We start from the raw sequence: 26102 nt of genomic DNA, 5'->3' as shown, positions 1-26102 counted from the left end.
GTATTCCAGCTCCAGGGAATAGTAAAAAGCAGGCATGATCTAATAAACCTTCATATAACAGCTGGAGATGCTTAAAACTGAAGAATGGCTTCAGCAGATTTTATTCTAATTTAGCTTTATAGCAGCTTTTTTCTCCAAGTTCAGAGCTGTACAGCTTTATTCCATGCAGTGAGGTTACCATAATGTTATTAACAGAAATGCAAGCAACATGAAATGATGATTATTTTCAAGGCTCAAAGTTTTAATAGTAGGAAGAAGTAATAATGCAGAGGGTTTTTTATGTTAACAGTTTTTTACAATTTCTACTCAAAAAAAAAGCCATTAGGTAAATCCTTTTTTCTAAATCAAGCTAGAAGTTTGAAAAGGCAATATAAACTGAATAAATAGCCAGAAATCTAATGATATCATTACATTGAAATCACATGCTTCCTACAATGAGATATATATGCCTGAATGAAGTCACACATAATCACAGAATTTCAAATTTAACTGCAGGCCTGACTATGATCTTATCCCTAAGCTATTAAGCAAGTTCACGAGGTGCAAAATGAGTTTATATGAAAATAACATCTTTCATTTACAATGGTACTTAGTAAAGTATCTGGAATCTTACTAGTCACTTTCATTCCACTTTTGGTCTGCTTTGATGTGTCAATGTTTCTATTTTAAAAAGCTTTCCATTTATACTTTCAAGAGTGTATTTTTGTATTTAGTTAATATACATACGTATATATATTAAAAATAGCTTAATTATTTGACAAAGTAAAATACAGAATTGGTCTTCACATCATTATTCTAACCCCTTTAAGAAAAGCAACCATCTGTATTTATAATCCATATGGAATCTTCTCCAAAAGTACTAAAAATATTCAATCCTCCTAAAATAGTCAAAGTAGCTAAGAGTCTTCCTGTGAATAAAAATTAAATGGTTTGTCATCATAGAGTTCACTGTATTAAAGCATTTGCAAGTGTAAATGCATCTGCACAGCCAGATAACTATTTTGCTTGGAATCCTTGAAATGATAAAAACAACCTAGAAAATGTCTTGCAGCCTTTATTTGACTAGAACTAACACCAAGAAGACTTTTTGAAAATAATCACATTCACTAACAGTACCAGACCATTCACTCTAATATGAACTCTTAAGCTAAAATATTAAGTAGAAGCTTGTTTAAATTGGATAATTGTCATTTCTCAAAAAGACAACATTAAGTACCATTATAGCTATTAAATGGTTTTGTCTTCAACAGACAAAGGCCTAGTACACCTGATCAAGAAAGCAATTTGGAGAAAAAATATTCTGCCCAGTTACAGTCGTATTCCTTTGCAGCAGACATACTAAATATTTGGAAATAAAAAGAATCAAATAGATTGTAATATGGAAATGCATTTAAAAAGCTGCAGGAGAAGATGATGTACCAGCACTGCAATTTGTTAATACAAGAAAGAGTTTTCCCATGTTAAGGACCCAGTGACCAAGGAAATGTGAAAGAGCTGCTGACTGGCCCACAGCTCACTTTACATGTGTCCAGAAAGTTCTGGAAAGCAGAATCACTCATAATGTTACACTAAATACTGATTAAATGTTTTTGGTACTGGTGTCTCCATTACATAAACACTGGTGTATCAGAAGAAACACATTATCAAGTTTTTATCTCTTGGAGCTGCTGTTGGACCTGGAAGAGAACAGACAGAAATATAATTAACTGATAGTGTGACCATATGCAGGGAAAACACACACACACTCTCTCACCCAAAAAAAGCCTTTTTTCTGAAAGACTACATACCATCTTAATGTCTGGCCTTCTGTTTTTTTTGTCATTCAGACACCGATCCGCAATTGAATACATTTTATGAATTGAAGGTACATCCCAGTCACTCATCTTTTTATCAACATAGTCCTCAATAGTTGCTTCCTCATCTTCAATTTCATCTTTTATACTTAACTACACAAGAATTTGAACCAACAAGCAGATAACATTGTAAGTATCTCAACAGCACATGAGTGTATAAATAAACTACAATTTTTATTAATTTATTTATTAATTTTATTCTATATAATTTTAATTACCACAACATCATAAAGCAAATTTCTTTAAGACATATCATACAGATTTAACTGTCTCCCACTTCAAGGCTCAGTTTTCTAGTATTGTTTCTTCTGTAAAAGAAGAGGCACAATCAACTAAGTATCCTAATAACCCACAAATATGCCAGCTTAAGCTGGTATGATTTTTTTAATCACGTTTATAAAGCCTCTTCCTGTAAACGAATGTCTGTCTATAAACTAATCTTTTGTCTCCAGTCTCAGTGGCTGCAGTATCTGCTAGAAACTTCTAGTCAAAAATCAAATTTTAAATATTTTAAATTTTTAGTCCAAAAGTCCTCAGTTCCAACACACTTGAAGTGGGTTATCTGTAATCACACGTACTGTTTGAGGAAACATAAATGAATAAATAAGAGGCAATGAGTAGAGGCAGATCTTCTGCCTTCCTCTATGGGTCAGTCTGAAATTGCTGACCAACAACTGATTGTCTCAGAACCTGTTAACTGACTATGATTTCATATAAAGTGATCCTGGAGCAGCGGGAGGGAAGGACAAAACATGAAGAACATACGAGCAACTGTGGCTCCCGGTTTTCATCTACTGGAGGAAGACCCGTTATTATTTCTAGTAAGACCTAGGAGGAAAAACAATCAGAAGAGAAAATAAAGCACAGAATAACCCTTAGCATACATATGATCTGCAAAAAGGAGCATGACCTCCAGCCTGTCAACAAATCCTCTCAGGATCTGTGTTTGTACAAAGATTTCCTATACAATTCATTGGTTTTTTTCCTACCCTTATTTTCATTAACTCTTATTAGCAGTGTGGCTTATGAATTTCAACACAAGTTATTCTCACCCTACATGGTGTTCCTTCATAGCAAGACAGAAGGATTTCCAATCTATTCATAGTGTTGGGCCTACCTTCCCATGAAACTAAATGCTGTGAAGGAAGTGTCCAGTAGTGAGTAGGGTCTTGGATCTACTCAGAACAAATTAATTTTTCTTCCAAATATTAAGCTCATGTCTTTTTTGTACTCAGCTCTAAGGCAAATTCAACATGGACATTGTATTTTTGGTGTTGAATATAGTAAAACATAATAATTTTGGACCAGTTTCTTAAATTTTCTTTCTCAGCCTGAGTTACACTTTTGTGCAATACCATGCAAGCAAAAACAATGTTCCACACTACTTCAAACCACATATAGCTATAACCTGGAATATTATTTTACTCTTGTCTTTAACATAGCAAATCAATATATTCAAATGATTTTAACACAGTCAAAGTTTAGAAACACTATCTTAAGAATATATCTATTGGGATCTATGAGTAATCATTTCATTTTAGATACTCTTGATTTTGTGGGCTTTCATCATTTACAAAAGAAGTCATATACTGCTTCCCACATTCTACTTACTACTCCAAAACTGAAGATATCAGATTTAGGTGTTATCTCTCCTCGCAGAGCTTCAGGTGCCATATAGGCTGCTGTTCCAACAATTCTTTCAGTCATGATTGTCTGTGTGAATGTTACAGACGCTCTTGCAAGGCCAAAGTCAGAAATTTTGGGCACATATGTATCAGTTAATAAGATATTTGCACTGGTGGAGAGGGAGGTAAGGGAAGAAACAAAAAAGAAAAGAGAATTTTCCAAACAGTACAATAAATAGGTTTTATGACAGATTAATAATTCTTTAGTAACCAAATGTAAACTGCTATTTTGACTATCTTGAAAGCTAAGATATTTATACATTATTCATAAAACAAGTTATGTAAATTTAGTTTTGCTGGAAATTGTTCAAAATCAAAATTCATTCCTCTAAATAATTGAAGAACTGACTGCAAGATCCATCTATGTTTTTTCTTGTGTGTGCATGCATGCAAAAAAAAAAAAAAAAAGGCAAACCAACAAAACACAAGGAAAAAAACTAGATGCTCCTCCTAGCCCCAAACCTTAGAAATACAAAACTTTCTTTTAACAGACCAATTATGTTACATTTATGGTTTGGCTTTAAGAGAGACAATGGAGAATAATTAGTTCTGATCCACTTCTACTGGATCACAGTTTAATTCTTACAGTCTAAATCTCTGCTCAGAACTAACAAAAGCAGGTGTTTTATACCTATTATCTAATACTACGTCGACCATGACAAATTCATGTGCCAAGTGAATAATAATACTCTTATTCTTGTCTTGAAAGAAAACCCAGAAAGCTTACTACTGCTAGAATATTCTATGTGCTGTGTTTTCACTTGACCTCCAGCTCTTGCTTTCCTTAAAAAAAAGTAACCCTGACAAAAGAGGCTCATCTCAAAGTCCTCAAAACTCTTTCATAAAATACTCAGTGGAATGAATTACAGCAGAAATCTACTGGGTTTTAAACTTGTACCACTTAAAACCATTTTAAAATAGCTTGATTTAATATTTATGAAATCCTCATTTTCTGATCCTTTTAATGGAACAATGCCTGATATAACATATAAAACTTCCTAGAAAGTTATACTTCTAACTTCCCCTTCTTGTTCACCAAACCTGAACAAAATTAACACAGCTGTAAGTTACAAAGGATCACTTGACGTTAGAACTGCTGTAAATAATGCTAGATATATGACCACTACAAAAGGCCAGACACTTGGCATCATCCACCAACTGGTCTCCTGTTTAAAGCTCAAGTTCTTAAGAAAAAAAGAAAAGAACAAGATCACAACTTCATAAATCTCAGCTTCTTATCAACTTGAGTCCAGTCCAAAGAGTGGTCATTTTTTTGGGTACACCACAAAAAGCACAATAAATGCAAGTTTTACTGCAACTTTCAAGCTTTGAAAGAAAACTGAACTATTTCCTGGGCATAACCAATCCAAAAAACTATGAACAACTGTGAGAATACCCGTTAAATCTTGTCCCCTCTAGCCTAGAGAAGCTGTTCTAATGCCTGTGTGTTTATGAATGGTCTACACGTCACAGCAAAATGAAGGCTGAAGTAATCTTCTTAGATGTCTCTTCATCTAAGTGTTATCTAGGAGTGGCAACACTATTAATAGTGCCAATCAAATGTATTGAACTACTCATACAACAAGTTGCAAAATGTTATTCAAACAAAAAAAACCCCAAACCCAATTCTCTAATATGATCAACTCACAGCAGTTAGAAGGGTAGAGGCAGCGTAAGGTAAAAAAGCGCATCCCTTGCAGTCATTACACTTCTCCAGAGGCTTAAGCAGGGAAGAAAGAAGAAACAAACTGTCAAAGCAGCAAGCACATACATGAGGCAGCTGAAGCAAATGTTTGCTCTCCCCAAGCTGAAAGGTCACAAAACTGAATTTGCCTGTATTTAGTAGAGTTGCCAGAAGCCAGAAAGCTACTGAAACATTCATCTGTAACACACAGTCAGTCACTCCTTCTTAACCATCAGAAAGAGTGAGACACCTGGGGTTTTTCTTCAAAGATTTGGGCTTCTTTTTTAAAAAACCAACATAGTAAACTGTAGCAGCAACAAAACAACAACAACAAAAACACCAGAAAAGCCAACCAAGCTCTACAACAAACCCCCTACCTATTCTGAGTTCTGATATCCATAGAAAAAAACTCTGGGTATAACAAACAATGACCATTCATTATCATTGAAGAACCCTGAACTTCACAAACCTTACTGAAGTAATTTTACTGTATTCATAAAAAATAGGAGTAAATCATAGGAGACACTCTGAAGAAGTGTTCTACAAAAAGGAAAAAAAAAGGATGTAAAAAGATGTGTTTTTATCTGAAAAATTCCCTATTTAAAAATTAGTTGTTCTTCAACAGCAGCTTTGTTAGAAGCAGTTAAAGAACAGAACTTTGTGTGTTCTCATGGCACTCAAATATCTATTTGAGAGCAACAGATACAAATTCCAATTTAAGATACAAATTACAATTTATATATTATAACACAATTAGAATTATAATGCAAAATCTCATGGCTGGACAGCTGTCCAGCAGCTAAGGGAGCTAGCAGAAAAGGACCCTCAGGGAATACATTATTGCACCTTACAATTAACTGTCTGAAAGGAGGCTGGAGCCAGGTGGGGGTCAGTCTCCTTTCCCAAGGAGCAAGCAATAGGACAAGAGGAAATAGCCTCAATTTGTGCCACAAGATGTTTAAATTAGATGTTAGGAAAAATTTCTTCACCAAGTGAAGCAGTGAAAGAGGCTGCCCAGGAAAGTGGTGGAGTCACCAGCCCTGGAGATATTTAAAAGACATGTAGGTGCAAGCACCTTAGGACAAGGTTTGGCAGCGGACATGGCAGTGCTGGGTTAACAGTTGAACTTGATGATCTTAAAGGTCTTTTCCACCCTAAGAAATTCTATGGTTCTAGCCCCATAATTAACTTTAGAAGTCTGTACTGGTTCATGTTCCTTGTGGCACAGACAAGATTGTGGAGATGAATGTCACTTGCAAGATTTTGCCCTTAACTGAGGTAATGCTTTTTGCAGTTTTTCGCCCTAAAATTACTTAAACAGGGGAAATATTAAAAAGAAAAATGAAAATGTGAAAATGCAGCCAGCAATAGTCTGCAGATTTTACCTTTTAATATCTCTGTGAATGTGATTATTTTCATGCAAAAAGTTGATGCCATTTGCTGTACCTTGAACAATTTTACATCTCATATTCCAAGGAATTGGTGGAGTTTCATCCTTGATTAAGAAGAGAGAAAGGCAAGTAAAAATCTGAAAAATATATATACGCTCACAGAAACCAAAAGAAACATAAAAAACCCCCACAACCCAAAAGCGACATCTTGCTATGTTTTGGTGTTTTCAAGTAGACGATTAAAAACACTACCGGCATATATTTCTTAATTGACTTGGGCAGAAATACATGCCTTTGTCACATTACATTTTTTTCCTGTATTTTGATTTAGATTAAGTTGCCAGTTGCAAAAGATGTTCTTGGTTAATGTTTGATTCTGACCCTCCAAGGCCAGCTGCTCTGCAAAGACCAATCTGTATCTACTGCAGCTCTCACTTTGTACTGGCACTAATACCAGAGCCTTCTACCCAAAACAAATAATTCAAAGCAATCCACAGTTTTTACTAACAACAAGAAGTCAATCTTCCAGCATTTTTTGATTTCTTGAGAGTTTAGCTTTATTCTAATTAAACCTCAGAAGTTAGGACATCTACATTTAAAAACCAGTCACCAAAAATCTTGTCAGTGGCCAAGGGAAATGGATTACAGTACCTGCCCATTCTACCACCTGCCTTGCCTGCTCAACATCCAGAAACAAAGATGACACAAGCAAGAGTCTGTGCATCAAACACGTCCAGTGAAGTCACAAAATTAAATTATCAGCAAGAACACATATTCAAGTAAATACGTTACTCACCCCTCTGATCTTATTAGAAAAAAGAGTCTTTCTAATTTATAGATTCCGATTTAGATTCCTTGATTTATGCCATAAGTTTGCCTCTTCCTTGTATTTCTCCTTTAGCTTTCAATTATCCCAAAGCTTTAAAGCTCCCTTGATGATAACAGCTAGTTACACTGATGATCATTTTCATATACATCCTTTTAAGCACTGCTCATTTCTACAGATAAACTTGCACTGTCCTTAGGTAAGACTTAGTCTCTCTTCTGCACTGATTCAGTTAAATAATTGCACCTGTAGCAGTGTATGCAAGCAAACAAATCAATCTAAACTGAGACAGCGGTGCTAACAGAACTAGCTCTTTCCCCAAGCACTGCCATTCATTCTCATCCTGGCACCACTTTTTTCACCACTGGAGCAGAAGTATTTGTACAGCCCTACAAAGGAAATGTCTCCAGATGAAAATTAAATATTTTTTTCACCAAGTATTATTTTATCAGCCTGATCAGTTCCCTAATCCAGATCTTTCTCTAACTAATAGATGCTTGAACCAGCACAACCAGATTATCAGTGCAGAAAAAAAAGCAAGCCCCAACATCTTAGGTCTGAGGACATGCACGGGTGAAGTAGCACCAATGTAAAATGTTCACCAGATTACAACCTCAGAAGCTGCAATTGCTTAGTATTAAGCAGATTTTTTTAACTCCTTCAATAAATTAATACAGACACTACTCTACTACCTTAAGTCTGGCTTACTATTGGACTGTGTGTCCTTGATACACAGCGTTGCCTCACCAAACCAAAGCAACTTGTTATTTACTTAAGGCCAAGGCTAGAACATACACAACTTGATTAAATCATAAGCATTTATACAAAATAATACTTTTTAAAATTGAAACTCACATTTACTTACGTACTTCAGAAAGAGATATGCAGACTAGGAGCACTGTATTATAATCACTATCACAAGGACAATGAACAAGGTCAGTTTCACAGATTTCACAGAATCTCAGGAACCAGCAGAGAACATGCCAACATAAGAACCAGGAACGGGACTGCAGCACCCTCTGCACTGCCTCACACATGCACAGTCAGTGCAAGCTTCTGTGATGCTTCAGATACCAGTACATGACATTGCACTGACAGCTTGATTTGACTTTAATCTATCTAAAATATTCGTGTAAAATCCTATTGAAAGAATACTTGTTATTAGAAAATCAGAAGAAAGTAGTAAAGCATCATTTGGCCATCACAGTACAGTTCCATTTGAAAGACATTCCACAGATTCCTGTACTTTAGCAAAGTAAGGCAATTGGAAGCTAGAAAAAAATTTACTTACCAGACAAGCAAGTCTGTCAAGCAATGAACCGTTGGGCATGTATTCATACACCAGACATGGCTGAGCACCATCACTTGAGAAACCAAGTAATTCTACTAAATTTTCATGCTGACACCTACAGCAAAAAAAAAAAATCTGTTCACATGTGCTCTGAAAGACTCTCAACATCTGAGGAAAACAGAAGGCAGAGGGAACTTGATTCCCAATGACTTGTTTCACCTCTACTGCACAAAGCCAGGTTTGTGTGGCAATGTTTTAAAACAAACAAAATGTGATTATGCTGTATAAGAAACATTTTCAGTTAACATTTTTCACAAGCCATTATGTTAGAAAGACAAAAATGTATTATGATGTACTCACTTTGCCATTATGTTTATTTCTTGCTCAAACTGCTGTTTCAAATCCTGAACACTAACATCGACCATCTATAAAAAGAAGTATTTGATATTGACATCATTGGTTCACAATAAATGCACAGTTGCTCATTAAAAAAAAAAAAAGAATTGCAAGTTTTTCTTAGTTAACTTTTCATGATACACCTTCTACTCAGTTCAAAAATAAAGTATTGGAATGTGACTTTAAATTCTTTGGAACACTAAAACTGGATAAATGGATCCAGTTTCAGTAATCAACAACTTACTCCATTCATTGCAGTTACACCCTAATAGAACTTAATTACAAAATTCAATATTCACACAGAAGAATGGTTATAAAGACTAAAATTCTGTGACAATACCTATTTAGCTTGTGAATCTCAGCCACCCTAATCTGATATGGAAACCACCTTAGGACCCCTTCTCGTCTGGCACTTCTTGAGGGTGAGGAGAAAACAACTGGGGAAGCACTCTGCTCTTCCCAACAACTTGCTTAGCCCCTCAAAGGAGAGCTACAGAGAAGGCAAGAATTAGCTCCTGTGACTGTGCTGACTTGAAACACTGATGGGACTAAGGATAAGTTTCTTAAGCCAACAAATGTGTAGGACAGTGACAACACTTTTTGAAATTTATCATTCAACGCTTTTCACAATAAACAAGATAAACAAGTCTATTCTGCAAAGCACACAGTCATTAAAATGAAAAATTTCCAGGACAACTCACAGCAATGAGCTTCTTGACAGCCACGTTTTTGCCATTGATGTAGCCTTTGAACACAATGCCAAAGCCACCTTCTCCCAGTTTATTACCTCCAGCGGATTCTGGTCGCACATCAAAATTATTTGTAATGCTTTCCAAGTCATGAAATAAAAAATTCTGGAAATCTGAAAGACATTGACATTTAGCATAAAACTATGTTTCCACTTAAGGAACAAGGTTTTCTGTTTCAGTTCTCTTAAAACAAAAACTTGCTACTGCACAAAACCTGACACAGTAGAGCCCTACTTCCAGCTCTGTGATGAAGATACCAGAAACACAAAAAGAAGGCAGATAAACATATACAATTACCTATGCATCATTCTCTTCACAACTAGCACTGTAGCACACATCTGATTGTATTTTTGATTCATACTTGCAATACAGGTAGCAGAAATTAAATGTGTAGCAGATCACAGAGAGAGCCACAGTGCCTTCTATACAAAAAATACACCAAGGTTACATCATGTTCCTGGCAGCAGCCCAAAAGTGAATCTTTAGGAAAGAACAGACCAACCACATTCTTTCCTAAAATGCCTTCTTTAGTCATTTTTTCTCCAGCATTCTTAGTCATTTCTGACATACAAAATCTAGTTTTAAAGCATGAGATGCTGAACAGTCTATAAAATAAGTATTGGAAAAGCACAACATGATTATGTGTGGCAGAAAAGAAATTGCAATTTAACCAACAGTGAAGTTTTCCCTCAAAGTAGGTGATTTATTGGCAAGATGCTGTTTCCCACAGATGCACCATGATAGGAATAGAGTCACCACTCTCATGCACCACTATGATTTATTTCACATGGGGTGAAGAACAGATCAGCAAAAAAATAGCACTGAATTCTACCAAAGTAAATGTCTACCTGTGCTATTGGACTGTGAGCTGCTGTTTTCTTCACTTGAGTAGGAAAAATCTGAATGCTGCTTCTCAGTACTCTGAACTAAAGCAGGCTTTACAGATGCCACTTTTTTTTCTTGTACAGGTAGTTGTTTCTCATGTATAGGCAAGGTTTCCTGTGAAGAAAGAGGTAATGTAACTTCCTGTGGCATCCTTACAGCTTCTGAAAAGGGAATTTAGAAAAAGCGTTAACTACGTTAGGAACCAGAGAAAAACTAAGTAATATTAATGCCAGTATTTTTGAAAATTAGGAGACACATAAGTGTCACCAGGTTATATTGTGCCACTATGGGCAAACTCCAGCACTCTTATTGAAACTTGAAACTCTTACTTAAACTGTTATTGCAAATGATAGGAAGTGGAAAATATATTCACTTTTGGTTATTTTAACCTAATCCTTTCTGATTTTCAAGTTAGTGTGAAGCTCTTTAGCATCTTAGAAAACTGAGAACACAGTACAAAATGTACAAGAGTAACAGTTACCTGGAAGCAAAAGGCTTGCTGGTGCTAGGAACTGATTCCTAATGAGCAGATCCACGAGATCAGCAACTGTACAGTTTGTGGTTCCCCAGTCATAAAGCAATTCACACGTGGGGCTCTTTCCCATTTGTACAAATGCCTCAAATCTCCTTAAAATATAAATATTAAGACCAGTATTTAAAAAAAAGAGAAAAAATTACCTCAAGAAGCATAAAGGGAAAGAGATTAAAGGCAAATGACAAAAATAATCCACATTGAAAAAAAAAATCTGAATGCACTGCAAAACCTACAAATTTTCTGAAGACACAGCCAAAAAACCCTAAAGACATTTAAAATCAGGGTAAAAGCATGTAAAATATGAGAAAAACTATGGGAAATACACATATAGATGGCTTCAGCTATTTTTCTAGGATCCATATTATATTGGTATCTTGGACTAACAGAGAAGAGAATGTCAGCCAGAGATAGAGTTAGTCAGACCCAGATCAAATGGCAAAAATAATTGTTTTGCATCCATATAGCATTCACACTCCACCTTGAATATTTTGAGATGGGCATAAAGAAGAAAATGAGATCCAGTATTCTGACCGATTTAGTATTATTATTGAAAGAAAAACAAAGATCTAATACTACCATTACTAGAAAAGGCTGGAAACCCAAAATTATATATACAGCATGTAAAAATCTCAGTCTTGAAACAGCTTCAAGGATTCAACAAGCTCTTCAAGCAATGAAATGCTCATAAAATATTGCAAGCATTACTTCTCAAGTAAACTTGTTAGTATTACTGGGTCTCCCCACGTTTATTGGGCATTTTCTTGGAAGCAGTGAATTAGGAGTTACAGTACAGCTGTCTCTTGGGCACCATAACATCAATGCATACTAGTCTTTAGGGTACAGAAAGTCATCCAGCCCGTGCTGTATTGGTAAAAATAGCTATGTCTGTAGTTCTAATTAATCCTAATTTATTCAGTCAATTTTCTGAGGCTTGCTTAAAACCCGAAGCTGCAGTACAATTAGGAGTAATTACCTTGTATTCCCTAAGGAAATGGGACTGTAAGACTCAAGTGCCCACCAGCACACGAAGTGCAGCGAGTTACAGTAATGGGCTGCAAAGGGGGATTATTAACAAGGGATTTGTGTTGAACGGGCAACGCACGAGTTTACGCCACGGGACGTTCATGTAAGACCTTATGTGCACTTGGCTGTATCTGCTTTCACCGGACGGGTTGGTTATATCCACCGCAAGTTTCTTCCACCCTTCCTGCGGGTCGATGAGCTCCGCCAGCCGCCGCACGAGCCCGTAGCTCAGGCAGCGGACGTGCGTGGAATGCGTCACGGGCTCGCCCATCCTCCGCTCCTGCTGGGACACAGGGTTACCCGCGCGGCTCGCCGGCAAGCGCCCGCCCGGGGAAGCGCCACAGCCGCCCTCGGCCCGGCGGGGCCGCCCCCAGCGGCGCAGCTCCCGCCCACCATCCCCGCCTGCCAGCGCCCCCTGCACCCCGCAGCCGGGCCGGTGCCGCCCGGAGTGCCCTCACGCCTCACCATCGCTACCTGCCCGCGATGCCCCAGGCCCCGCTTCCCACCGGGCGGTACCGCCGCTTCCCCTCCGCCTTCACAGCTTCCCCTTTAAGGGGGCGGGGCCCAGGCCCCCGGTGCCGCTGACGTCACCGGCACGGTGAGGACGCAGCGGAAGCGCTCTCCCACCCGGCCCTCCCATAGGCGGCCGAAAGGGGCCCTGCCCCCGGCACGACCCATGTCCGGCAGCGGGGAGGGGGGCTCGTTGTCTCGTTGTCTTTCCCCCCGGCCCTGGGAAACTTGGTAACGTCCTTGGACCCCTTTGACGGGAGGAGGGTGAGGAGGAGGCCGTGGCGCCCCCTGGCGGCGGCTTCAGGGAGTGCGCGGCGCTCCCGCCTCTGTGTGTCTGTCAGTGCCTCGCTCCCTGCCTGAGTCAGTCCGTCCGTCCGTCGGTCCGTCCCTGCCTGCCTCCCTCCCCGCCTTTCAGCAGCCTTTTTCGTAGCAGTTGATGCTATTCCGCCCCTCCCCCTTTTTCCTCTCCGGCCTGGCGGGGAGCAGGGCAGGCCGCAGCCATGCTGCCCTCCTTCAGTTACCTGACCGAGCACACCGGCTTCCGCGGCACCATCAAAAACGCGCCCGGGGACTTCGTAGTGACGGAGCTCGAGGTGCCCGAGCTCTTCCTCGGGGACTCCCGAGCTGAACTGCTCCAGAAGAGCAGCGAAGCGCCGCCGGCACAGAGCAGCCCGTGTCCGCGGGAGCCCAAAAAGCGGAGGACGGAGCCCCCCGGCCCGAGTGCCCCCGGGTGCCCCCGGGACGCTGCGCCCGGGCCCAAGGGGCACGGCCCAAGCCGGGCGGGAGGCGGCTGCGCTGCATCCCCGGGCAAAAGGGAGCCTGCGGGAGAACCCGAGCTGCCGTCCGGCCCCGGGGAAGCCCCTGTGTTGGAGTCCTTGCTCGGCAAGCCCGTGAGCGAGCTGCTCCACCAATTTGCCTGCGATGTGAAGGATGCGTGGGGCTTGGAAAACAACGCGGATGCTGGTGCCGGGGAGTTCTCGCTAGGACCTAGGCTGGACAAGAAAATTCGAGCTGGTTTACACAGTGCTGTTAGACAGAAATTCCCCTTCCTAGTCACTGTTACAAAAGACAATGAAATGATTGTGAAAGGGAATCCTGATTACAGAGAACTTTGTCAATTAGTGACTGAAAAGGAAACAAGTGATTTCTTTAAATTTTTAGATGCAAAGCTAGAAAATTCTACTTTTTCCTTTGAGCCTGATGGAAACAAAGAGCACAGAAAAACAGTTCACCACTTTATCAATAGAAAATTTGGAAAGCTTTTAGAAACAAAATCTTTTACTGTGACAGATGTCAATGATCAGCCAAATACATCAATTATGGTACGGTTTCGAGAAAAAAGTTGGTCCAGAAAAAGGTGTGCTGGTGGTTTTCAGGAAAAGCAAGATGTTTATACAGGTAAATACATTTTTAGTTAAGATGGCCGGTATTATGGTGTTCTGTAGATAAGACTGATACTCAGAATCATTTTTATATAATACATAGGCCTGTCAAGTCACTGTTTATGTTGAAATGAATCATTATCAATGCAGTGGTGTTACATCCCTGGAGGATGAAATGGAGGAATCAAGTTACTGCAGCGATTTGGCATCAACTCCTCGCTGATAATGGTTACAGTTCTTTTGATTGTAGCCACTAACTAATTCTGTGTATTCCCAGGGTGGTAGCTTTCCCTTGAAAATAATGGTGGGATTTTAGGAGGTGCACCTAGATACTGAACAAGTTAGTAAGGTCAAATTTGACTTATGGTCTCATTCTTCAAAGCATTCTCTGATACAGACAATGTTTCCTGCAATACGTCCATGCATGTCTGTTGAATTGTGTTGCATTTTATGAGGTGCTGTTTTTAAAGGCATCAGGGTTTTTGGTTGGTCTGAGTTTTGTATACCATTGTTATTTTTTTCCTTCTGTGCTGTAAAAGTCCCATTTGATTTTGATTTGTGGGGTAGGAGGGTAGTTTCTTTGTAGTTTCCATGCTGTTACAGTTTAAGGGGAAGAACCTGCCCTCCTGTCATGGCAGAACACTGAAACATAAAGGCAAGTTTCTAATAATTCTGAGATGATTGTTTCAGCTTTCACCCTTCAGAAAGAAAACCTAGAAACTCTAGAAGCAATCGGCTTGTTGGCAGCTGAACTCGATGTTCTTCCTTCAGACTTCAGCTACACTGGCATCAAAGATAAGAAGGCTATCACTTTGCAGCCTATGGTGGTGAAGAAGGTGACTCCTGAGAGGTACTTAAAATCTGGGTGCAAGCAATTTACCGTGTAGTTTTTGGTGTTAATAAGTATCAACATGGTGGAATCTCTTGAAATGTTGTTACTGATGTGTCTTCCTCTTCCCTGTGTAGAGCACGTTGGAAATGGCTTTAATCTTTTGTGGCTTTAGGGAATATGCAACTTGGCACTCAAGCCAATGGCAAAGCTCCACTGCAAACTGGACTGTAAGGCCAGTTGTGCAAGAGATAATTAGCAAAACTTTGCATTAGTGTTTAAATGATGAAGAAAAATAGGTAAATGCATCCACACAGCAAGAGAAATAAATATTTTTTATAAATGAGCAGTTGATGAAGTTATTAAAATATTGCTTAGGATTCAAGCTCTTATGCTGAAATTTTCCTTTGATTTGAATAACTCTTATTTACACATAAGAACAAAGAGATTGAGTGGATATTTTAAAGGGTAAATATTTGAACTATCAGCTGTGTTTCCAATTACAAGCATGTGCAAGCACACCCAGAGAATCAGTGCACTGAATTTGTTTTTGTTAAGACTGACAGAGAAAGAGTAATTGTGCTTTGGAGTCTACTAGAGTACATTGCCTTTTCTTTTCCTTTAATGAAAAACAGGTTTTGAGGAGGTAAGAGTAAAAAATTACTAGTTTTTCAATTAAAAGTTCAGTGCAGTTACTCTGAGAAAGTTCCATGAATTGCATAATTCCAGCATCTGTCAGTAACATAAAAATGCCAATAAAAGTATTTCTGGATTATAACTAAATTTTAAGACTTCTATCTCTGCATTCATTTTTCCCATAATAATTGTTTTACATCCCATTTTATTTTTTAAAGTGTTTTTAATATGAGTGCAAAGGTGAAAAAGACATTCATTAGAAGTTGTATAGCTTTAGTAGAGGACGGTTAATAATTTCTCCCAATTACTTATTCAGGTTGAAGGAAATTGGAAACAAAATGGAAAAAAAGGGTATGAAAATATTCAAGATCCGTCCAGCACACCAGCATCTCAGACTTGGTCAGCTGAAGGGCAATCACTTTGACATAGTTGTGAGAGATCTCCAGCACCACAGTCATGACTCTTCTGCAGATTTGAAGGAGAGAATAGCTGAAGCAGTGGAAAGTGTTGAGGTAAGAAAGACTCATGATAATGAGCAAAGTTTTAATTCTTTGCTGTTATAAAAACTATGTTTAAGGAAAATGCTTGTAATAGCACAATAATGGCAGTATTTCCCAAGTTTGGTGCTCTTTGCAGTTTTATGTCTTTCCTGAATTACTTAAGGAATCAGGAGTAAAATTGCCTTCCAAGAAGGGATTACAAGTGAATTGATTCTGTGTTTCAGACTGGAGGACCCCAGGGTGGTGCAGCAAAAGAGAAGGGGAACTCAGTAACAAATGAGTATGGATATAAGAGCCATTGCTGCACAGAGCTGGGGCCAGCCAGTGATGGGTCTCACTCTGGCAGATGAAGGGGGAAACAATGTACTTGCACATCCATATAGTGTGTATGGGATACCTGTATATACACACATATGCATGTATATACACACATATGCTCACTGCACATCACAGTTGCCTTTTTTGGTCACATGAGAAACATGCATGGTTGGCTTGGATGAAAAACTTTAATGGTATGAACATATGTGGAATGTCCATCTCTGAGAAAGAAGACTCCCCTGAAATGCACTGGATTTCGATTCTGCTTTCCTTAGTCCCTGAAGGAAACTCCGATCATCAGAGATTCTTAAACCACCAAGAAAAATAAAAGCAAATAATGGAAGGGAAAAACTGTAGATATTTTTACAGTATTGACTTTCTTGACCTATCTTTCAAAGTAATAACTATAATATAAATTGCTTTTAGAAGATTAATCCAGGAATAAAGTCTTGAATGAAAACTATAGTGTGCAAAAGCAAAATACATTACATGTACATTGGAAATTAATTTTATTATTGAGAAAAGCATTCAGTTGGTACTATAATGTTTTCTTTGCTCCATCTGACTTGTTTTATTTTGCTGTTTGAAAAATGAACCCAAATTCCTATGATCGTGTGTCTTGCTTTATTAGATTTACCTCACTGGTCAGAAGATAAATGACAAAACATGACACGTATTAATCCAAAATATGCATTTTTCATCTTCTGTGAAAGCAAAATTGTGTATGGGACCTATAGGTGTCCAAAGCAAGATAATAAAATTTGAACCTAATAACCATTTGCAAAACAAATATGTGTTTTGTGTTTGTCTACTCCATGTATACTTACTATTTTCTAAAAAAGGGTGTTCTCCTTGGGTCTATGAGTGTGATTTTACTTCTCACATGTGGCCTAAAGCTCATCAGGAGATTTAAAATCCCAATTAGCAGAAGTGTTCACTTTTGACCTTTATATTGCAGTAATAACAGAAATTATCTCATGTTAAAAAGTTTCATGTTTTTAAGAAAAAATGTCCAGTGGTTACTGTTTATTTGCTGTGCTGCATTTGCTTGAATAGAGATTCCATAATCTGACATATTTAAAAAGCTTAATTACTTTGACTTGACCTATAGTTGTAATTATAATAATTAACCTTATAGAAATATTTTTGATTTTACCTGGAGTTTCATTTACCTGGGGTCTTTTTAATAATGTGAAAACAATGGTAGAACTTGATAGTCTTTTTAGATGTCTTTTTAGTGCCAAAATATTATAATGAATTTTGAGTTTTACTTTTTATGTAACTTCTGATTCTGGTTTTATACATTTTGGATGTAAATCTAGATGCATGTGTGTTGTCTGCCTAGTCTTATTGATCACACCCAGTACTTTCATGCATGTAACATATTTATTCCTTCTCATTCTAGACAAAAGGTTTTGTGAATTACTACGGACCTCAGCGGTTTGGACAAGGACAAGTTGTTCAGACAGATCAAATAGGATTGGCTTTACTGAATGAAAAAATGGTATTTCCATTTTTTAATTCGAGTACTTACTGTCAAGAGAATTTCATATTACTGTTGCAATATCTAGCACTGGAGTTGACCTTCTCAATGAGCAGTTTCATTTGTGAGATAAATCCCCATGTGTGCTGGAAGCAATTGCTAGATCAGTTTTGATAACAACATAACTATGAAGATATTAATACTGAAACTAAAACCTTTTATTAAACAGTAGGTGAAGCTTTAAATAGTTCTGGGGTGATAGTTCTATGATTGGAATGTGATTGGGATTGTCATCATGCCACTTGGCAGGAAAGTGTTTGCATTCCAAACAGGATTTGAACACTGAAAAGAAGCAGTCTTCATACAGTGCTTATTCATGGTCCTGATCACCTCCAAACTGTAGCTTCTCTATCCTGCTGGGGGTCTGTTTACTTCTTAAAAATGTCACATAAGTTTGTAAGAGAGGATTTGTTTTTTCAGTACTGCGGTAATTTATCTGCTATATAGAAGAGATTTCTGCTTTCCATTATTCCTTGACTACTTTCCCAAACTCTCAGTTCTGAGCTTATTAAGTAATAATTAACAGGATAAGAGTGATGTACTTTTCAGCATATGTGGTGTAGTGTTTGGCACTATAGAAGAAGTAGGAAGAAGGCTAATCAGACACTAGAAAGTCAAAAGGATACTTGAATATCCTTTTTTTCTAATCTTGTTTTGATTCTGAGAATAATCAGGAAAGCTTATCTTTCAAATACAAGAATCAAGATTTGAGAGAAGCCCATGAAAGTTGCTGTTGATGTATCTGACATCAGATTGCAGTTGGACCAGGTGCCAGGCCCTGAGGAGTAATGATTTAAATCCTTAGTTTTAACTTAGTAATTTAATTTAAAATAGGTTGGAATTACTGTTTCTATTAAAAATGTGCTAGTATGTGCTTGCACAGTCCAGTACAGAGGAGGACAAGAGCCAGGTGTCACAGGTTGGCAGAAGTGTAGCAAATTGAGTAGCTCCTCCAATATTGCAAGTAGCAGAGATTACTGTAGTGTTTTCCTTGTCACGGTGTCATCTAACCTAATACAGATCAGTATTAAAAAATAAAATTAAAAAGTTTTCCCTCTGTATGAGACTGTGAAAGTGTTCAGACTAAATTTTTCATGAAGCATGCAGGATAGAAGGAACCTATTCTGTTCAGGATAGAATGATGACAATTTCACGTGGAAAAGTTTAAACTGAATGACCAAGAAAGTGACCTGTTTTCTCACAGAGCTTTGAAAACTGCTTTACATTTTCTGGGTGACTAAAACCTCTTTTTGATCTGAGAAGGGGCACAACACATTGTTCTGTGGTTCATGAGATCTGTGAAAGGGGGAATTTGACACTAAAGAACTGATTTAATTTTGAAGCTTGCAGAATATGTTGAGACAGAATTGGATGCATGATTACCTGTTTAGCAGACAAATAGTCATACTTAACTGAAAAAAATTTGTACTTTTAAGGTGAAAGCTGTGAAATTATTTTTCACACCCGAAGATACTGATGATCCTGTAAACAATGCAAAAAGATACTTTCTTCAGACTGGTATGTCCACTTAAATTGTCCATGTATTTATGCAGAGTCGATATTGTGACGTAGTAAAGTGTTGCTGCACAGGGAAATACTTTTTATTTTCCTACTACTTTATGCTACTTGCACTTCATTATAATGAACTTCATTATAAGTGTTGCAATAGAGTTGCACATTTCAAAATTTTGTGAGGATGAGGCCCTCAATGTGCAAAATAGTGTAAAATGAATGTACTTCAGGTGCAAGAAAATATGGAAGCAAACGCTGTGTATCATAATGCTGGAAGAGACTGAGATTTATCAGGGGAGTTCTGGCCTCCTTCCATCTTCTGCTTTTGGATAATGAACTTCTTCTCCCTAGTGAGGGAAGTATACAGGAATATGGCACCCAACTCATACTCAGCACTTAACACATCTACTTTCTTTCTTGAACTAAAAACAACAAAATAGGTCAAAGGCAGGAGTGTGCTGAGTAGAGTGCTCTGTTTGCCGTATTTATTGGTTTTATCATTCTGCCAAACTTTCTCTGAGGTTGCTTTCAACTTTAAACATATTTTTCTTTTCAAATATTCCACATCTATTATCCTGACCATCACTGTAGATTGACATACCAGCTATGATATATAGCTTCAAAAGACAAAGATATGTTTGGTTTCACAAAAAAGTGTAAGATAAATGATTCTGTTCTGTACATGGCTGTATGATGCATGGAATTTCCAATTGATGTGGACCCTGAAAGCAGCTGCTTGCCTTTTCCTGAAAGCAGACATAGAAGTCTGTGCAAAAGGCTTCATCAGGTAATCACTTGTAATACAAAAAAAAAAAAAAAAAAAAAGTAAAATTTTAAATATACAGCATTTATATAAAAATCTGATTAAATGCATTTTCATCTTGGTTAAGAGTCAGACTTCCCTAAGACCAATGTAATTTTGCCTTTAAAATAAAGACATGGTTTTTACCTGCTGTGAAATACATCTTCTGAAATGATGAGAAGTAGAGATTTAATGGTTTTTTGTTGCTTGGTTTTTACTTCCAGTTACCTGGTTCAAAAAAAAACCCACTTTAGAGTGACAAAATAAGTTTCTAAAAAAAAAAAAAAAAGTTTGAACTAGGCCAAATAACTGAATGACAGCTAGCTTAATTTATACTGCATGAAACAGAATAAAATTCATGGCTCTGTGTTAATAGGCATACAAGATGAAATTTGTCTAACGGAATGCATTGAAGGAAAGGAAATAATCAAAGCATGGAGACATTAGACTGACACCTTTTTTCTCCATTTGATTATTTTATCTTTTTAAATGTCAGGTAATACTTGGGTAATCAGGGATAACTGACATGGTTATTTTTGTTTATATCAGAAGATGCAAAGGGCACACTTGTAATGCTGCCAGAATTTAAAGTAAGAGAGAAGATGTTGCTACGAGCTTTAAATCGCTATGGTGTAAATCATGAAGGTTGTACCAAAGGATGGCTCAACATTCCTCACTCCTTGCGCATATTCTATGTCCATGCTTATTGCAGTAAAATATGGAATGAAGCAGCATCATATAGGCTGAAGACTTATGGCTCAAAAGTGGTCGAGGGTGATCTTGTCTTCTTGGAAGAAAATGATGAAAGCATTTCCCTGAATGACAAGGTGAGTCTTCTTGTAAAGTAGTTCTTGTAAAAAGAAAACAACAACCCCCAAACAACTTAATGTACTTGAATACATAAGCAGACATACTCTAATGCCTTTATTTTGGTTCTTTGGTTAAAATATTTAATTTTGTGACTAAGTTAAAAAAAACATAATGTAGGATTTTTTGTTTGTTTCACCATAAATAGAGCTACGAGCTAGACATATAATGAGTAGCTTTAATCTATTTTGGCTGTCGAGTGAGAAGAAGGAACAGGAGGTCTGAAATGATACATGTGAAACTTTTGTCTCCATGGTATATAATGTCCTTAGGATCTGATTGGGGAAAGCCTTCAGAATAGACTCTGGGTGTTTCCATAGTACTAGTCAGTGCAGATATGAGTCTTGTTCTCCTCATCAGGCCTTTCCTAAATACAATGCTGAGTGTGAGTCCAGGGCAAAGGGTAGCCTCAGGCTGAACTGATAATCTCATTGCAGTTACAGAGGCAAAACATGTCTAGCACAATTACACTGGTGTTGGGTCTAAACTGGTAGCAGCTGTTCAAAAAATGCAGCGGTCTTGGTAAAGTACTAAAAGGCAAGGGAGTGCTTCTGCTTGCTCATAGCTCAGCCTGGGAGCTGTGCATGGAGCCATAGGTGAGCCAATGAGTAGAATCTGGCAGTGAAGTGTCTGGTTCCAGGTTCTGACAAACTCAAGTCCATTCTGAAGTGCTCTCTTCAGATGCTCTCTCTTTTAGGGTTAGTATAACTTATTGTGAAGACAGTTGCCAAGTAGCAAGTGGAAGGACAAGAGGATACAGCTTCAAGTTGTGCCAGAAAAATTTAGATTGTATATTAGAAAATATTATTCACCAAAAGGGTTATCAAGCACTGGAACAGGCTGCACAGAGAAGGGGTTGAGACACCATCCCTGCAGGTACATCATGAGGGTTTAGTGGTGGACTTGGCAATGTTTTGCAGCTGGGCTCAACCTTTCCCAACCTAGATTATTCTATGATTCTGTCTTTCTCCTGATCAGATCAATCATAAACTATGCAGTGTTTCCTGGAGAACAAACAGATGTGTGCAGAGGCAGAATGTAATTAATTTTTTTCGGGTGAACCTCTTACAAATTTGAAGGCATTTGAAAGGTTATCTCCAGTTCCTATGGAGTAACTTGTGTTTCAATTGAGATCTTTCTTTACCAGTTTTACCATTTTTGAGAGTGAATGTTAATGAAACAATTAGATCAAGTAAAATTAAAAGCAGATATATTAAATTCAGTGTTGAGTTACAGAGTTTTTTATAGATATATTCCTTCTTAATATAAAACATTTTTTTGTATTTTTACATTTGCTGATGTAGCACAAGATGGCATTGACTTTGTTAACTTGAGACTCAAAGAATAATAGTGGTAGCTAGCATCAGCAAATGTTTAATGCAATGCCATCTATCAGTAAATTGGTTAATATAAATTAAGCATATTTTTAAAGATTTTTTCATACCGGAGTTTATTGCCCCTGCAGTAGTCAAATAACCTTATTATTCTATGCAAGTTTGTGAGTTCAGTGCATAATTCCTAAAATAAAGCATATGTTTTTACTTTTTAAGAAGTTGGTGTTTTTTTCTTCTTAAATGTCTTGTCAGGTTCATGTAGTCACTGCTGCAGAAGAATCAGCTAACAAATATTCTATATACCAGGTAAGTCTGTATGAAAAATTCTGAGTTGTTGATCTTTTCATTTGATTAAAACGTTTTGTTTTAAATAATGTGATCAATTTGACTGGTGCAGTCTTTGTCCCTGCCAAAATGCTAATTGAAGAAAACATATGTGAACTAATTTCCACTCTCATATTTACTTGGTAGTGGAAATAAGTACAGTGTAATTTTCAGTATGGCAATATTTATCCTGAAGCTGGATACTTCGGGAAAGATTTCAGTCTACTGGGAAAAACTTTTCAAAACAAGTTGACATTCTAATTTTTGAAGGTTTCAAAGTGTAGTTGTGAAGTCTTGCATGGCAACTGAATATGTGGCAGGTAAACATCTTTACTGCTGTATACTGCCTTGTTTTAGGAATCCTGATACATTGATTACTTTTTCTCCTTTAATGACATTCAATATACTTGCCAATGCACAGCTTCATTTCACAAGAGAATCTGCTGGTTTACTATTTTAGGCCTCAAAACACAAGGTTTAAACACATTTGAAATGATCACATTTATTTAAAGGGGAATGGATGAGCATTACCTCAAATATGTTTGTTTTTTTTCTTTGAAGGTGGTTCTTCCGATGGTGGGACACAGCATCAAGTATCCCAGTAATAAAGTTGGACAATGGTACCATGAAAGACTTTCTAAGGATGACTTGGAGTTGTGCAAATTCAGAGTGTCTCCCTTACAGCTAAATATACCTGGATGCTACAGACTCATTTTGAAGAACGTTCAGAATCTCTCATATTTTTTGGAAAGTAGTGAAAAAGAGATCAGAATTGAGGACAATCATCTGAATGATTTAAAAGTCTCTCTTCATATATCATTTGACCTTGATCCTTCATGTTATGCAACAGTCTGTCTGAGAGAAATAATGAAATGTGATTTTTAAGATTCCACTTAATGAAAGATTGAATGAAAGATTGCAGGAATATTGTATAACGTTGTTATTTTACCTGTAATGCCAGGAACATAATGGAGAATAACAGGTTCAAGTCACAAACAGGAAAAATTTGTAGATTGAGATTCATACAGATAAGGAAAAACAGCATTACCAAAATCCTTTGGAATGTTTCAAAATAATTCCAGACTCTGAATGCATTGAATGCATTGGGGTAAAAATGAGGAAGGTGTAACAGAACTTAAAGAAAACATGGGAAGCCAGGACAAATTTCCTATTTGCATAGACATCTGGCTTGCAAAGTCCTGCAAAAATATTTGCAGCAAACAAATGTGTCTTGTAATTCATAGTATTTTTTATATGTTTTATACTAAATGCTATTTAAGCAATAATGTTACAAGTTTACAGCCTAAAGGTTTCTAACTGAAAAGTTGCTGAGGTTTCCCAAATATATTGTGTTTCATTGTGTTCAGGTACTTAGTGTTAAAAGGTTAAAGTCCTGAGTCAACAGTGACAAGTGGTCAGTTGCATTATCAGACATTTGATGAATGCCCCAAATTAAGTTAATGCTGACGATTTCAGGATTCAGTAGTGCATAGCTGGGAGTGCATATTTCAGTAAGCTCTTCAAGATCAGGTGAGTACTTGACATCACTGGAAAAACATTTATAGTAAAACCAAAACCATGTATAATAAAACCAAACCATTGTTTACAAGATGCAGGCTCTACTTCTGTTACTGTCAAGTCTTGTGGTAGTACAAAAAAAAATACTAACCAACTTCAGAAAAAAAACTTTTCTGTTTTCTTTTTGATTAAGTAAAAAAAAAAAAGGCAGTTAACTGCGATAAAATGAGTGGATTTTTGAAAAAGGGTAGAACAAAAAAAGGATCATTTACCTTGTCTGTTTGCCACTGTACCACAATATTTGTGAAACCAAGTTAGGGTAGGTGGACAACTAGATGAGGGAAAATGTGATTGGATGATGAGATGCAGAGAGTAGTTAAGGGGTCACACCCTCCCTGGAGTGAACATCCCTTCTTGTCTGTGTCAGTGGCCTGGAGGAGTGGGTGGAATTCACCTTCATTGAATCTGCATATGACACCAAATGAAGGGGAACAAATGGATATTCTGGAGAGTCAGGCTGCTGTTCTGCCTAGATATGCAGAAGGAAGAGGCCAATGGGAGCCATATGACACTTGACAAGGACAAATGTGAAGTGCTACCCATGGGAAGGAAGCACCAGTGCCACCCCAGCTCTGCAGGGACATGGTGAGCAGCTGAACAGGGACCCTGTCCAGCTCCGTTCCTTGGCAGCAAGAATGAGCAACAGCCTTCTGGAATGCAGGGGCACGACCAATAGATCTTGGGAAGGTATTGCATCCCAGTTTCCAGCAGTTGTTTGACCACATTTAACTTTTACATTCAGTTTTAGTCCCTGGCACAAGAAAAATGTACAAGAACTGTATCAGGTTGAGCAAAGGGCCTCTGAGCTATTAGGGCACTGGAGCCCGTGTCATTTGAGGAGATGCTGAAGGAACAGGGCTTCATCAGCTTGGAGAAGACATTGCTTGGGGGGAATCAACAGCAGCTCACCAGTACCTATGAGGAGGTTAGTAAGAGGGTGGAGCCAGGCTCTTCATAGTGGGTGTGGCTGGAAAACAAGAGACTGAGCCTAAATTGAAATGACAGATTTACAATGGTTGAAAGGAAGGACTTTTTACCTGCGAGGACAGTCAGGTAGTGGAACATGTTCCCCAGAGGCTGTGCAGCCTTCATCTGAGGAGGTTTGTGAGACCAAATGGGATAAAGCTCTTAGCAACTGTCCTGGTTTCAACTAGGGTAGATTTAATTTCTTCACAGTAGCTGGTTGGTTACAGTGCTGTGTTTTGGATTCAGAATGAGGACAGTGTTGGTAACACTGATATTTTGGTCTTTTTGCTAAGTTAACTATCCTGAGTCAAGGACTTTTTTCTTGTCTCGTGCTCTGCCAGTGAGGAGGTACACAAAGGAAATGGGGAGAAAGCATAGCTGGGGCAGGTGACCTCAACTGACCAAAGGGATATTCCACAGCATAGAACATCCTGCCCAGTATATAAACCGGGGGGAGTTACCTGGAAGAGGAACTGATCTGAGTTCGGGAAGGGAGGTCTGGCATCAAACAGAGGGTCGTGAGCAATTGTGTTGAGCATCAGATACTTTTTCCCTTTTTGTTATCGTTGTTTTGTGGAGGCAGTTGAACTAGAGGCCAGAGATCTCTTCCAACCTGGGTTGCCTATAGATGGCAGCATAACTTAAAGTAGGAAAGTCTGCTCATTTTTACTGAGCAAGAATCA

General features: G+C 38.0%; 2 protein-coding genes across 2 annotated transcripts; one reads left to right on the top strand and one right to left on the bottom strand.

Moving 5' to 3' along the window:
* Nucleotides 1-274: 274 nt before the first annotated feature.
* On the bottom strand, nt 275-12860 carry IRAK4 (interleukin 1 receptor associated kinase 4). The gene is made up of 12 exons (XM_084206088.1): nt 12784-12860; nt 12429-12598; nt 11242-11387; nt 10724-10921; nt 9828-9988; nt 9091-9155; nt 8731-8845; nt 6608-6717; nt 3465-3648; nt 2619-2681; nt 1788-1946; nt 275-1676 (listed from the first exon to the last, which is right to left on the bottom strand). The coding sequence occupies exons 1-12, from the start codon at nt 12784-12786 to the stop codon at nt 1644-1646; spliced, it is 1407 nt and encodes a 468-aa protein (XP_084062214.1). The 5' UTR covers nt 12787-12860; the 3' UTR covers nt 275-1643.
* A 452-nt stretch (nt 12861-13312) lies between these two features.
* PUS7L (pseudouridine synthase 7 like) lies at nt 13313-24355 on the top strand. Its single transcript, XM_084206374.1, has 8 exons — nt 13313-14226; nt 14901-15060; nt 15992-16187; nt 17899-17997; nt 19473-19554; nt 20900-21177; nt 22804-22857; nt 23437-24355. The coding sequence occupies exons 1-8, from the start codon at nt 13329-13331 to the stop codon at nt 23758-23760; spliced, it is 2091 nt and encodes a 696-aa protein (XP_084062500.1). The 5' UTR covers nt 13313-13328; the 3' UTR covers nt 23761-24355.
* The last annotated feature ends 1747 nt before the right edge of the window (nt 24356-26102 follow it).

This window comes from Fringilla coelebs (assembly GCF_963513975.1).
Source record: "Fringilla coelebs genome assembly, chromosome: 5".
In the NCBI taxonomy this organism is placed as follows: Eukaryota; Metazoa; Chordata; class Aves; order Passeriformes; family Fringillidae; genus Fringilla; species Fringilla coelebs.
Note: the sequence above shows the minus strand (reverse complement) of the source record. Positions and strands in the feature narration are given on the sequence as shown.

Bases quoted from the DNA above. Each gene is read 5' to 3' on its own strand.
- IRAK4 (XM_084206088.1), bottom strand. The intron at 6,718-8,730 runs GTAAGTAAATTT...TTCTTAATCAAG, and splicing joins TTGACAGACTTGCTTGTCTG to GATGAAACTCCACCAATTCC. The intron at 1,677-1,787 runs GTATGTAGTCTT...GTTCTCTTCCAG, and splicing joins GAAGGCCAGACATTAAGATG to GTCCAACAGCAGCTCCAAGA.
- PUS7L (XM_084206374.1), top strand. From the start codon at position 13,329: ATGCTGCCCTCCTTCAGTTACCTGACCGAGCACACCGGCTTCCGCGGC. The intron at 16,188-17,898 runs GTAAGAAAGACT...TTCTCATTCTAG, and splicing joins AAGCAGTGGAAAGTGTTGAG to ACAAAAGGTTTTGTGAATTA. The intron at 21,178-22,803 runs GTGAGTCTTCTT...ATGTCTTGTCAG, and splicing joins GCATTTCCCTGAATGACAAG to GTTCATGTAGTCACTGCTGC.